At 41.9% G+C, this 15,402-nt stretch overlaps 1 protein-coding gene across 1 annotated transcript in view; it reads left to right on the forward strand.

Annotated features, from left to right (window-relative positions):
* The first annotated feature begins 2,773 nt into the window (after positions 1 to 2,773).
* Positions 2,774 to 15,402, forward strand: part of samd1a (sterile alpha motif domain containing 1a) — a 16,743-nt gene continuing 4,114 nt past the window's right edge. The window contains exons 1-4 of the mRNA XM_088353645.1: positions 2,774 to 3,544; positions 12,406 to 12,781; positions 13,790 to 13,929; positions 14,017 to 14,074. Coding sequence (XP_088209771.1) covers positions 3,140 to 3,544; positions 12,406 to 12,781; positions 13,790 to 13,929; positions 14,017 to 14,074 — 979 coding nt within the window. The 5' untranslated portion in view covers positions 2,774 to 3,139. The remainder of the gene's footprint in view (positions 3,545 to 12,405; positions 12,782 to 13,789; positions 13,930 to 14,016; positions 14,075 to 15,402) is intronic.

Here is a 15,402-nt window from a genome sequence, read left to right on the forward strand (position 1 = left end):
CTGGAACCTCAACATGAGGTATATGAAGAAACCTTGAGAAGGAACCACACATGAGGTAATCCCCCTTCCAGGATGACCAGGCTGCAATGGAGGTTGGAATGACAAATATTACACCGATATTGTCAACATAAAATATAGGTTCTTCATATGCTATAGAAGAAAAGTGTGTTTTAAGCCTAAATTTAAACAGTTCCACGAAGGTTGCAGATCGAATCTCAGGGTCAGAGCATTCCACATCACCGGGGCCCGTATAGAGAACGCTCTCGAACCTGCGGATCTCTTCTTGGCTCTTGGGATCACTAGTAGACCATTATTTAAGTCAAGACTTTGTTGTTGTTTACATTTGTAAAAGTGGTAGATTTACATACATTTTTTTCTGCATTTTTAAAGGGAGAAGAGCGATTCTGTAGGTAGGGATTCTAAGGGTATTGGTAGATCACTCTGGTGAAATCCATGGCCAGGACGATGAAAGTGGTTCTGCAAAATCATATTGGCCGAAAAAAGTTGAACTTCAGGAACTGTTACATTAGGGTGTACTCATTTTTCTTACCAGGGATTTAGCTACAAATGACTTTACACTGCTTCATAAGCTTTACAGAGACTCCCTTCCATTGTGTCAAAGCCATGTTTCTTCAGTGTTGTTTAAAAAAACATTATGATGAAGCTCTGTAGAAATGTGAGGGGTGTACTCACTTTTGTGACATACTGTATCTGGCCCGTTTTGTGGAAAATTTAGAACCCCCTGGTCCAATGCATAAAACAGTGTTGTTTGCAGGGGTGTTACCAAGTGGGGTGGTGGTTTAGGAATGGGCAGTGCCCACCCACGGACATGCTCTGACAACCCAAAGAAAACTGGATGCAAATGCAGTACAAAGATGCATTTCCTGTGCGTCATGCGCCGATTGTAAATCACTGCACTAATCAATGGCGTGTCTTCGGCTGCATGGAAAAGTTCATTTTTCAACATTAACCTGCCTTCTCGCTCCTATCAGCGGGACAATGGTGCATTCACGGAAGAGAGATTTAGTCATCTTGGTTTATGAAGGAATTACAAGGAATCTTAACTTGAATAGAACATAATTTGCTGAGAGCATCTGCAGACTTGTCCTGTAGATGGTGTCGTATAGCTTTAACCTATCGTGTGCCTTATTATCTGCACATCTTATTGTGTTTGAAGTTAACCTTTGTCTGTCACCTGCATGTTCATAGATCTTAGACATGGATGCGTTCTCAGTCAGTGTTTCTCAATTGGTGGGTTAGGATCCAAAAGAGGGACCCCCTCATCTGTTTTCAGTGGGTTGCAAAGAAATGCTAAGAACAAAAACGGAGAGTGAAATTCACTCAATAACAGTAGCCCTACTCGATCTTTACCTCTTGTTCAGTCAATCGGCTCTGTCTCAATTGTGTTCAAAAGGGACCAGATCTCATTTTATTGTCATTGTGTTCATTTCATTTCCCTTTTCTGCCTGTATTGATGGATCCCAATAAAGTGAGAGAAGAGGGGAAGTACAAATGGAAAAACAGTGATGACAACAATCGCGTTGAAGAAAATAATTATAGCGAAATATGAAAATGCTGTATGGGTGTCTGCCATTAAAGTGCACTAAATAGTTTAAAATGCTAAATTTTTATCATTTTACCTGTATGTTAATCTGGAATTATCTACATGCTTAGGTACATGTTTTATTAATATTTTGGGTTTGAATTTCTTTTACAGCACGGCGGCACAGTGGTTAGCACGTGTGCGGCACAGTTCCGAGGTCATGAAATCAAACCTCCTTTGTGGAGTTTGCATGTTCTTCCCGTGCTTACGTGGCTTTCCTCCGGCCACTCTGGTTCCAAAAACATGCATGTTAGGTGAATTGGCCAGTCCAAATTGTCCCAAGGTGTGAATGAGCGAGCGAATTGTCTGTCTCTGTGTGCCCTGCGACTGGCTAGCAACCAGTTCAGGGTGTCCCCTGCCCACTGCCCGAAGACAGCTGAGATGGGCTCCAGCACCCCGCGACCCTACTGAGGATAAGCGGTGCAAATAATGGATGGATGAATTTCTTTCAGTATTTGGTTATTCCTTAGCAGTTTTGTAGGGTTAGTTTATATGCAATGTAGGCTTATATGAGAGTATATACAATACTAGAGGTGTTTTGGTTTAGCTCGTATTTTTTGGGGGGGGTAAAAGGTGAATGTATTCTTTTGTCTTTGCTTTAATCCGCACAATTCTTTCATTCGATACATTTGAGAAGTGTATTTTTTCCCCTTGATTTGGGTTGCAGTTTGTTATTAGGGTGGAACGATGGGTCCTGAAAACAGACCAGTTGAGAACCACTGTTCCAAATCTTGGGATCAAGAGATCGCAGGTCCGATTCGCGGCTCCTCCGTGTTATGTCGAAGTGTCCTTGGGCCAGACACTGAATCCCTAATGCCCCCAATAAGCAGGTCGGCGCCTTGCATGGCTGCTATTCGTGTGTGTGTGAATGGGTAAGTGGGAAGCACATTGTAAAGTGCTTTGGGAAGTCTTCATTGACTTGAAAAGCGCTATACAAATGCAGACCATTTACCATATTATTTTTGTTTATCCCAAAACACAACAATAAAAGAGAAAACAAAAAATGTTTTGAGGTGAAGTAGCTCTGTGCTGGATTTGACCTACTTGAGCATCGTACCACTATTTATTTTGTTATTGTATCGCAAAATTGGGAGTCGAATTTGTAAAATGGACCTACATCCCGGAACTAGCGTTTGTGATTTCTAGCTTCACAAACCAGGGAAGAAAAAAAACGTTGCAACTGAAAGCTCGTCGACCGCCTCAGAGCGTCACGTATCATTTAAAACACGTTTTGTTCTGACGAGATTACAACCCTGCCCCCGCTTTACTTTCTTACTTGCTAGACGTTCACTGACTTTGTTAAATCGCACGTCGCCGTAAACTCCACCCAGCAGGGAGAGCGTGCGAAAGGGAGGAGAGGGGGGAAACTTTTGGTCCCGTATCTCCGCCGGTCCACCTTAAGCGCTCCAGCCAGACGCAGGCAAGCGTACGGGCGAAGGTTTCCGCTTCTCCGACGCTGCAACTAACGCACTGGAGAGGGAAGATACCCCCCTTATTGTCCCCCCGCAATATAATAACACAAAAAAGAGGAGGAAAATGTCCGACGCCAAGTACCGCGAGTGGATACTGGACACTATTGACTCTCTGCGGTCGCGAAAAGCTCGACCGGACTTGGAGCGAATCTGCCGAATGGTCCGGCGACGCCACGGGTGCGAACCCGACCAAACGTGCGGGGAGCTGGAGAAGCTCATTCGCGAGCAGACGGTGCTCAAAGTCAACTACAAGGGCTCCATTTCCTACCGGAATGCCGCCAAGGTTCAGCGAAGGTGCCGAAAAAAGGACGACGCCGCGACGGCTTCTTCTTCTGCGGCGGCGGCGGTGGCAGTGGCGGCGGTGGGGACGGGGACGTCTGCGGCGGCCGTTAACGACGCCAATCACTCGGACTTGAGCAACGGGGACAGCGCGCTCGGCCCGCCGGACGCCGATGACGACTTCGAGGAGGTAAGCCACGTTTCTTGCTTTCTTGGCACACGTTTATGTGTTTGTCCACAATTTCGCATTTCATTCACAGGTGGGTCGGCAAAACAAGAAAGGTTTTTATTTTTGGTGTTTATTGCAAATATAGTGCGTGTCATCTCGAAGCGTCTCTCGTGTCTTTAGAGAGGGGAGTGGTTTGCGTGTGTACCCAGAAAAGGAATGCCGCAAACGGGGAGCGGCGGTTGAGCGCTACTCGTGATGGGCCGTTCGCGAACGAAACGGCGCCATAAGCAAGCTCATTGAAGTGAACGGTTCTCAACAATAAGGAGCCGTCTCCATTCTCTTTCTCTCTCCACCCCTCTCTCTCTTATTTCTCTCTTCGTTCCTCTCCCCCTCTCTCTCTTTCTCTGTCTATCTCTCTCTCTCTTTGTCTCTTTCTCTCTCTTTCTCTATCTATAGTTTCTCCCTTTTGTTCTTTATGTTTTGTTATAATTATTGTTCTCTTTCTCTCTGTCCCTCGATTATGTGTATCTCCTCCTCTTTATCTTTATCTAAATGGTAAATGGTCTGCATTTATATAGTGCTTTTCAAGTCAATGAAGACCTCCCAAAGCGCTTTACAATGTGCTTCACACTTACCCATTCACACACCAATAGCGGCCGTGCAGCCATGCAAGGCGCCAACCTGCTTATTGGGGGCATTAGGGATTCAGTGTCTTGCCCAAGGACACTTCGACATATAACACGGAGGAGCCGGGATTCGAACTTTGATCCCAAGACGAGCCCTCTACCTCCTGAGCTAATGCCGCCCTGTCTACATGTCTTTCGCTTTCTTTCCAATTCTTTCTCTCACTCTTTCTCTCTTGTTTTCTCTTTTTCCTCTTTTGCTTACCCTCTCAATCTTTCTCATTCCCTCTTTTTCTCATTCTCTTTCCCTTCCCCTTTCTTCCTCTATCTATAATTTTCTGTCATTCTCTCTTTTGTTCTCTCTCCCTCGCTTGTGCCTATTCGATATGTCCGTGTTGTTTGCTTACTATAAACAATTTGAAAGTTTACATTGGGTAAAAGTTTTCGGTATATTGAAACGACAAAGGCTATTATGATATGATAGCATAAATCATTTTCAAATTTAATTTATTTAGTGAAGGTTTTCATTATTATAAGAATTATATCACAAAAAAAATAAAAATCTAAAGAACTGTTTGGAAGCCGAAAACAACCCCGGCTTTATTTGTGAACCTAGCAGAAAGAGCCGGTTCCCCCCCAAAAAAACGGAATTCCCAACACGAAGCGCTACGGCGGAGGACAGAAAGATGGGAGGCGGAGGAGGGCTGGGGTTATGAGGTGCAATTGTCAGCACAGTAACGGTCATTTCACACTTGGTGTTTCTTTAAAGCCACCCAAAAACACTCAATAGAGATTAAAAGCGGGTGTGTTTCAACTGAAGCCTTTTGCGATCGATACGTGGCCCAAAACTCTGCGTTGACCAAGCTTTTCGGTCGGGCGTCAATCAAGTTCAACTTGGAGTAGTTGGTCCAACCCAGAAGTCGGCTTTCAAAATTAAACAATGACAGTTTGAAATGATTAAGTGTCTTTTACTTTGACACCAGCCGGTATACTGTTTTAGTCCCCATAATGAAGACAACTAGGGCTGGGGTCGGAAATCTTTATAAATTAAACAGCCATGAGAGCAAACTATTTTGATTTTTTTTTAGAGGCACGGGAGATACTTGAAGACAAAATTCAACAAAACCACCAAACCTGCTCTTAGGACAAAAGCTAATTCTTCAGCACATTTTATTTCATGCTGTGACGTTTGGTGGTTTGATAGAATCTATAAAATAATATTAATGTCAGAGCTCGTGTCCCATATGAACAAATATATCACTCAAAATGTGTCACCTTCCCACATTTACTTAAGATAGATGGGGCTCATTTTGACTGTCCTTTTGGCTGTAAATAATGGTCTCAAAACAAGGTACAAGCAGGGTTTTTTTTGTGTGAAATTGTCAGAAAATACTACAAACGTGAAAAATACTGATATGCTTAGTGGAGTGCGCTATGTGCGCAGAGATCAATCCACACCTACCGCTAACCCTATTGCTCAATGATTGGCTTACGTTTTCAGGTGTTTACAGTTTGCTCTGTGGGTTTTCTGTGTCTCAACAGTGAATACAGATTGTTTAATGAGCTTCCTTATATATGATTTCTTAGAGACGTACAGCCCAAACGGGTCTGTTGGTGTAACACGTGAGTTCAAGATCAGTTTTGGGGTTGCCCAGAGTGTCTGGCTGTTTTTTTCTTTGTGAACGTCACATTACACTTCAAACTGATCTATGGGGTAGTCCTGACAACCCTATACAAATAAAATAAAAGGAGGTTTTGCGCATTTTCTTATAGTTAGTGTGGGTAAAAGTCAAGTCAAGTCAAATTTATTTATATAGCCCTTAATCACAAAAATGTCTCAAAGGACTGCACAGGATTACAGTTACAAAATTACACAATTACCTGATCTTAAACCAGCAGAGACTCTCACCTGAACATGGTGCCCTTTTCACCAGAAAGAAAACTGAATGTCCATGCTGGTGCTGGGTGGATGACCACACACATATCTTACACATACCCAACAATTAAGCTAGGCTGATCATTGTTGCGTTCAATTCGATGCAGCTAAAATGAGGACTATTATCTGATGATGATAACAAAGTCATTGCATTGGGTGGTAATAATCCTGTGCAGCCCTTTGAGACATTTTTGTGATTAAGGGCTATATAAATAAATGTGACTTGACTGTTGTGCAATATAACCACTGTATAGCATACTCTCACCATAATACACCGGAGGGGTGCCAGGAATGAAATGGACTGAACCATTTCAAAGCAGTTGCGCTGTTCACATTTTCGTTTTTTTCCCTATCTAGCCTTTCTCATCATATTTAAGACTATCCTATCCTTTGAAGAGTTTTAAAGTGCACAAATTTTGGGGGGTGCTTCAGTTGAATTTGGGGGTGCTTGAGCAACCCCCAAAACGGGCTTGTTACGCCCATGGTTCAAACTTTGCACCTAACGATTGGAGTACCATATTGCTTAGGTTACACATACACTAGAATTATAATATCACAGAGGAGATTAGTATGGCCCTCAAGTTATGTCCTAGCCAGACGAACTCTTGATTACATCTGGGCTCGTGAGCCATACGTTTCCAACCCCTTAACTAGGGACTTAGTTTGGGAAAAAAAACGTGTATAAAAATAATGGAGGAAAGGACTTTTGTTTTCGAGCGTCATCTGTTATTAAAAAAAAACACGTATCAGCCATGACGAATTTGTAAACCTTCCTAAATGACTTCTAAAGGTGCCACCACTTCCCGTTTCAAAGACCTGAAGGTGGTATTCAGGTGTGGAAGTTCACTTTGTGTTGAGCATCCGCGTCAAATGTCGGACGGCGTTGTTTACATGCATCGGGTTGACGTTACTTTCCATCAATTTAATTTTGTTGTGGCCATCCCAATTGAAATCGGGGAGATAGCAAGCTTGCTCCCTCCACTGAATGGAAGCGGGCCGCGTGTTTGACCGATGTGGGTTAAGCCGTGATCACGTAAAAAGGCGATGAAAAACATGTGTTGCCGATCACCCCCGTGAAAAAAACGAGAGTCATTCTCAGGGGCTGAATTCTCGCGCGTCGCTTCTAAGGTCGTTTTCCTTCTTGTTTTGCCCCCACCTTCTTCAAAACGCCCTTTCCCCCTCCTTTGCTCGCCCCGCGCACGCACAATGGCGAGACGTGCGATCTGCATGCGCACTTCGAAGGAAATGTGCGCAAAAAACAAAACCACTCCCATCGACCTTCTCCGGTTCTTCTTTTGTGATATCGAGATCACAAGTGCATGCATCGATCGGGAAAGATCACATCGGCGTGTGCTCGTAGCGCCGCAAGCTTCTGGGTTGCTGCTTTTTTCAAGGGCGGTAGTGAAAGTTGTGCGAAATGCGGCGAGGGGGAAGGGGGAGGAATGTAGCGCGCTCCGCCACACGCAGAAGCCCAGTTCGCCCACGAACCAATCCGTCGATTAAGAACCGTCCCCTCGACTCGTTTTAACCACCTTTATTGAAAGTTGTGTCAATCCTTGGTCGCAGCTAATGATTTACCACCACGGAGGTCAAATTTCGACGTGCGCTCAAGCACATTTTCCGACGCGCCCGGACAGACAGTCTTCTGCAGTCGACCCGTGTCGACAATCGGTTTGGGTGAAAAGCAATGGGAACGCGCTGGCCGTGTTTGTGTTTTTCTCTGCCAGCCCCTAACTATTGGAATCGCCAATGATGCCCGTTTGTCAGAGAGAGGAAGTTGGTCAAATAACATCATGTCAAGTCAAGTTATTTATATAGCCCTTAATCAAAAAATGTCTCAAAGGACTGCACAGGATTACAATTTCACAATGACCTGATCTTAAACCAACATGTCAATATAGTGGTACCTCTACTTACAATTTCATTTCGTTCTGGGAGTAGCTTTGTAACCTGAAACATTTGTAATAGAGACGCCTTTTCAATATAAATGCGCTAATCCGTTCCAAGCCCCGCAAAAGTATCTTTTTTTTTCAAATAAATCATAAAAGAAGATCAGAACATGAAACTGATACATGTTAAAATTACATTACTGTACAATAAACATAAAACAAAGGGACCAAAATGTAAATTAACAAAGGGTAAAGGGAATAATGAAAAATATTCATATATAATTTTAACCGGCCTCTTTCCTCAGCAGTGTTTTCTGCCTCGCGTCTCCATTTCCTGCAGTTCCGTCGTCCAAAGCTATGTTTTCCTAAATCAGCTCGTTGATGTCTTCGTTATCCACACTTTAATAATAATAATAATAATAATTTCCTTTGTATTGTCATTCTTTGTAACAATGTACACAGAACGAATTGTCGGTACACCTGACCCGTTGTAGCGAGCCGATGCAGCCGCAGCCAACAGAGGGCGCCGCCATTTTACCAATTAGGTATGACTCGGCCGAGGCGCGAACCAGCGACAGTCTCAAAGCGGGCACACTACCATCTAGGCTAATCGCATATATATATATATATATATATATATATATATAATGTGTATGTATGTATATGTGATGTCATTTTCATTTGCGAGATCACACAAACACGTCCCTTTTTCATACCTTTCTATTATTTCCTGCTTCGTTTTTTATGGCCAGACAAACTCTCTTCTTCTCTGGTGCCTAATGCAAATGCTAGCTCTTCGTAGCTGTACCGTACAGTAGACTGCAAAGCTGGAAGGGGACACGAAGTTGTACCAGACAACACAGACAACCTCCAGTGGTCAAATATTGCACATTGTGGCTTTATTAGAAACAATTACTGACATTACTCATTCAAGTGATTTCCGTCTTTTGAGAATATTCCCCCAAAATGTATCCTTACTTTGTGTTGAGTTGCAAAATTAAAATAATTAATTTGTGAGAATGACATTGTACCTACCAACGGCTATAAGTATAGCCCATGCAACACAATTGCTTTTCTTTTGTCTTCTTAAATGGCAAATTTAATATATAATGACTAACAAGACATTCGGCCGGACAGTTGAGAGAACCAGAATCAAACATCCAACACTCAGAAATCTCAACAGACTACAAACCCCTCAATGAAATGTGAAAAAATGATCAACGCCAGTCCGTCGATTCGTCTAGCCGAATCACAGAATCACAAAGCAATCCAAACTAATTCAACCAAAAATTAAACTCTTTCAAAAGTTGTTCTTTTTTTTAAAATCACAGTGATCTGACTAAGAAGGCCGAGCACATTTCACTTAAAGTCATGTCAAGTCAAGTCATGTTTATTTTTATACCCCTTAATCACAAGAAGTGTCGAAGCTATACAGACTACAGACTAGCATTACACTATCCTCTGATAGTATAGTATACCTTAAATAAGCAAAGAAAATAAAAAAAAAAAGCGGTTTCACGTTACTACTCAGAATTGTTGGACAAACAGCACTAGCACATTAAACCAACATCTGTCTGATATTTAGAAACAACCGAAAGAGGTTTTACTAATATGTGCGAGACGCCGGAACAATATGGAATGTCATTAGTGCGAAAATTCTGTTGTCCAGGCATATGTCGTGACTTGCTGTGTGCACGTGATAAGAGTCGTTGTTGGTGTCCATGTCTGCTGGTGCTAGTACATGTGCACTATGGGGTTCCATTAGTGCCAAAATACTGTCTATGCATAAAATTACCCTTTTAAAATTCTACCTTTGTGTAGTTTGACGATATCATGTGGCATCTGTTAATGCTGCGTGTCGTAGCTGTGTGCATATGTCAAGTATCGTTGTTAAATTTTGTTTTAAGTGTGCACTTGTTATGTGTCATCGTCATGAACAATGACACGTAACTTGCACGCATACAACAAAAGTCAACCCCGACACAAGCACTGACACGCAACATTAACAGATGTCAAACTACACATCGGAAAAATTTTGGCACTAATGAAATGCCATAGAACAAAATAATATAGCATGTTATTGTTTGGATCAAACCTTCCGGTGTGCAGTTTGCATGTTTTCCCTGTGCTTGGGTGGGTTTCCACCAAGCACTCCGGTTTCCTCCCACGTTCCAAAGACATGCATATCAGGATAATTGGCTGCTCAAATTGTCCCTAGGTGTGAATGAGCGGGTGAATTGTCTGTCCCTGTGTGCCCTGCGACTGGCTGGCAACATGTTGAGGGTGTCCCCCTGCCCACTGCCCGAAGATAGCTGGGATGGGCTTCAGCACCCCTGCGACCCTAGTAAGGATAAGCGGTGCGGATAATGGATGGATGGATTGTTTGGATTTCTAATGGGTTGTTGACTTCAACTTTTAGCGACAATGGCTCATGATGTAGCGCAGGTTGTCCACTAACCCAAAATGTACCTGTTTTAATCCAGCTTTGCACTTGTCATGTGTTACCGAGTTCTTTGATAAGATACACCCATCTTTCCTGCAGTACCACCCACACTGGTGTATGAATTGACCAAATTGAATGTGGTGGTTGGAGAAGCTTCAAGTTTAAATGGCATCCCAGCTTCCGTCAGTCTGCCACAGGGCAGTTTTGGCTACATATACGGTTTAACCACCACCACAACCTAATGTGTGTGCACAAAAACTTTTAAGTATCCAGTGTGAAGTATCTTTGAGTGGCAAAAACGCACTAGATAATTCAGATGTGTTATTATTGAGGCACTTATTTTGGTTTAGTCTTCACTTTCAAAAGTTTACAAATATATTGCAAAACTTAATACATTTATAGAGTAACAAGTCAAGTCTCATTGTTTTGTATAACCTTTAATCACAAACAAAGTTTCAAAAGCCTACACAGATCACCATTACAACATCCCTTGACTGAAACCTAAAAAAATCAGCATGAGCAAAATTAAGAAACCATGAAAAGTGGTCTTCTTCCAGGATGACCAGGCTCCGGTTGATGTTGCAAGGGCATCCCGTTGTTACTAACATCATGGCAAAAGTCCAGATGACCCAACGACAGGTTTCCTGTCTCAAAATCTTGACTGATGCAGCAGGTTCTGGATGATGGCATGCATCAGGTCCAAGTGCTGGTGCAACAGCCTGGAACGTATGCACCCTGCATCATCCGGGCTCATCCTTGCCCTCAAGGACAAGAAAACCAAACTTAGCATCAAAACCTTTTTAATATGTACAACTACGAATCTTGTTTTTGCAAACAGGCAAAACTTATATGTTTTTTCTTTGTACCTCATAGAAACTACTAGAAAATTACCCAAAGATCGTCTCTCTCTGAAAGTGTAAAATCAGTATTTCACATTGAACAGTTTAAATTTTTTTGTTTTTACAAAAACCTTGTTTTTATGAATCATTTCTCAAATTTGTTATTCCGAAAATAGCATGCCGTTACATAGTGACTGACTTTGAAAGTTCCAGTACGCACATGATGAGAAAATAAGGCAGACCCAAATATTCCTATTTTCAAATGTTCATGTTTCTTTTTTCAATAATGAGAAAACAAAAGAAAAAATGAGACATAATATGTAAGCAAAATGAACAGAGGGTACATGGAGCTATCCAGTGAGTCCTCACATTTCACAGCCAATGTTCAACCATAGTAAGTAATTTACTTAGTGATGTTTTGTCATCTGTTCATCTTGATATAGAGTCGGTAGGTCTAAGGCAAAAAGTAGGTTTTTTTTATTTTTTCGGGTCAATCAATATGTTTGGGTCGGGCCGGGCTTCTTTCTCGCTGCCTTTTTTAAAGTATCCCCTCATCATTGTTCTTCTTTGCCTCCATGCCTCTCTCTTTCTCTCTCTCTCTCTCTCTCCTAAAGTCTGTGCTAGATTCTTGAGGATGTACTTCTGCTTTTTCAACCCATCAAAATGACGGACGTCCTTAAAATTTTCCTGTCAACTCTTAAAAAAAATCTTTCAATGATGGAAAATGGTCATTTACTTAACCTTCACAGACACAGAAATATAAAAGACGTAAATGTTTATACAGTTTTGTTTAACTTAGATTTCATGATAAAAGACAGGCTTTAATTTGTCATCATAAATAACCTCTCCTTCCCCGAGTCCTCCCAGATAAAACATGAAATTTCGAGTTTGCTTTGGGCTCAGTCCTGCAAATCTAGTTAACTGGTCAGGCTTGGGCTGGGTTGCGTTTTAAGATTTTTCTTTAGGCCCGATCTTACCTCTGATCTCGATCGAGTAGCTCGTTTGTTGAGGTATCACTGTAGTCGTAAATCAATAAAATGAATCGTGAAAAGTAAAAGGGACTGCAAATTTCCACAAGCCGTGCAAGGTTTGGAACTAGAAAACCCAATCCATCCAAAACAGTCTTAATGTAAAAGCTGCCAACTCTTTCAGGCTGACAATTCCATGGCTATGGACACGGACAGTAACATAGAAGAGGACGGCGGAGATGAGAGCCGGGACGGCCAGGAAGGGCGCTCCCCCACCCCTGGCCCTGTTTGCCTGACAACGTCTGCGGTATTGCGAGCGGCGTCTGCCCCCTGCTCGCCTTCTCATGCTCGGCCCGGGCCGGGCCCCAGTCCCAGCACTGGTCTCGCCCATGGCCCTGGTCTTGACTGTGTCATCTCCTTCCAAATGGCTACCAGCAGGCCCAGCTCCCTGCCCCCTTCCAGTCCCAGGACCCTCGTACACCAGGACTGGGCTAACAGTGCTAACAGTGTCGCCATCCGGCCAGTAGAGCACCAGGAGCAGGCAATGCAGTTAGACAAAGGTAACACAAATAACAACACCTCAGAACACTTAAATCATATTCCAGGGTTCGTACGGGTGCTTGAAATCCTTGAAAATGCTTTGATGTTAATGTTGTGCTTTCAAGTGTTGGAAAGTGCTTGAATTTTTGGTAAAGTTCTTGTACATGCTTGAGATTGTTGCTAATGACGCCAACACTGCTCTCTGATGGCTTCACCTTGCTATTGCATTTCTTCTTTCCTTGTGATTAATGGCAGTCGGCATTAGCTTGTATGGCATTGTCCTATGAAGCTTCATCGCCCCCTATGGGTCGCACCCAAAAGGACAAGTGCAAGCAATACCTGAACAGGATACTGTGAAATGTGTATTAGTGGAGGGATTATGTATCAATTATAGCCATCTATTATGAGCCACGCAACAAAATTAAGGTAGTGGTAGGTAAAATTGTAAATGGAAGAACATTCAGTAACTAAAAATGCAAGCCACATATTACCGTCATTTTACCCGACACCTATATCGGGAAAGATTTGTCTTGAAAATATTTACACTCGTATTGTTTGGATTCACAATATATTTGTGATCTACTCAAGATCTGAAAAACATATGTCTAAAAAAATATAACATTCGAGATTAAAAATCGCATATGTAAATCGCTGATGAATTTGTGGATCTGCAAAATACGCGATTCACACCAGATCGCTTCTTTTAATGCTACTGGAATTTTTTTAAATCCTTCAAAACTGCTTCAATTTGGCCATGAAAAAGATGACATTTTCCCTTTAAACTTTTCTCCCTTCTTCGTTAGTAGCCAAATTATTGTTTCCTGTGAAGTTTGTTGAGTCTACTGTAGTTAAATGTTATCTTAAATCTGCTTTCGCAAAAGTTAAAGCACGAATTGGGTCAAACAGTAGTTTGTGTCTCATAACACTTGTCAATGCCGTCACTTGTACCTTTGGGCGTTTCTGTCTGTGGATTAAATGGAGAGATGCTGTTGCACATTCAACTTATTCCCATCTTTCTTTGTTTTTAGTGTGTCCCATGCCAGTGCAGGTCACACCCATCTGCCTTAGCATGCCCAAGAACAATTTAAAGGAGCATGAGAAGTTGGACAAAATGGGGGACAGTAGCTCCCTCTTAGACCAGCTGGTACCTGACTACTCTGTGCAATTGGTAAATCGCATGGCTTCATTTCTGAAAAATAATTTGCGGCTCAACTTGGCTGGATTCGATTATCATTTGACCCGTTCTGTTCTGCAGGAGAGGAGCAGTGACGCGTCCCAGGTCAGAGCGCAGACTCCATCGTCGTCGGACAACTGTGAGTTTTGCAAAAAAATAAAGAATGAACAGGGTTCATGCGGGTGCTTGAAATCCTTGAAAATGCTTGAATTTTACTGTTCTGTTCTCAAGTATTGAAAAGTACTTACATTTTAGGCTGATTTGTTGTAAATGCTTGTAATAGTTGTTTATCAACAAATCAGCTTAAAAATTACGTCGACACTGCTCTCTTGGCGGCTTCGCTTTGCAATTGCATTTGTTGTCACCTCATGATTAACTGCAGCTGGAATTAGTTTGTACAGCATTGTCCTATGGGTTGCGCCCAAGAGGACAGGTGTATGCTATACACCTTAACAGGGCACTATGAAATGTGTATTAGTGGAAAGATTGCGTATCAATTTTTGATATTATGGGCCATGCAAAAAATTGAGGTACCGTTTCCTGGTGGTAAATTGTAATGGGAAGAACTTAATCATCATTCAACACCTACATGGGGGGTGGATTTCTCTCAAAAACAATTACATTGGCCATTTACTCAAGATCTAAAAATCATTCGTCTAGAAATGCACACGCATGATCAAAAAATACATAATTAAGTGAGTCACAGACATATTTGTAGCCCTGCAGAATATATGATTCACCCCAGATTTGTTCTTTTCATGGTGCTTGAGAATTGGTCATCAAAAAGTGCTTGAATTTAGCCATGAAGAAAGTAAAAACTCTGACCTCTGAATAAAGAATATCAGGATTCTTCAATTGCAGAGTTTCTAGTCAAGTAAAAATTCAGAATAAATTATTTGCTTATCTGCAATAATATTTTTATTCTTATCTGAAGAGGATACACGCCAATTTCAATGTTTCCCATTGTTATTTGCACAATAGCGCCAACACTGCTGGAAGCCTGAGCTTGTGTTTTCTCACAAAACGACCAGATATTCAAGTTTCCCAAAAGCCCAGTTAACCTTCATTTTGTAGTGGTTTCATGCATTTCAAATTTGCAAGCATGACTGATAAAAGCACATGACCCTCACAAATGCATCTTTAAGCAACCATCATGGGAGAGACACGAGTGGCCGTGTCCTTCACAACACGGGCACCAAAACCTGTACATTTGCACCTTATCCGAAGGCTTCCAATCTTTCATGAAACTAGCATGTCTTTTCTTTGAAGTGAAAGGTGTCTGTAACATCAGGAAAATGTTTTTTATTTTTACTGATCCAAAAATATTGTTGATTAATTTGCCCATTTATTGGCAAACAAGTGAAAATGACTATCTGATGTCTATTAGACGGCCATAGCAGGGAATAATACCAAACACAGTTATTTATTCATTTTAAATATATCATATATTCATTTACTAATATGACA

Source organism: Urocampus carinirostris, chromosome 1 (assembly GCF_059441175.1).
Source record: "Urocampus carinirostris isolate Australia breed hairy pipefish chromosome 1, RoL_Ucar_1.0, whole genome shotgun sequence".
Classification (NCBI taxonomy): Eukaryota; Metazoa; Chordata; class Actinopteri; order Syngnathiformes; family Syngnathidae; genus Urocampus; species Urocampus carinirostris.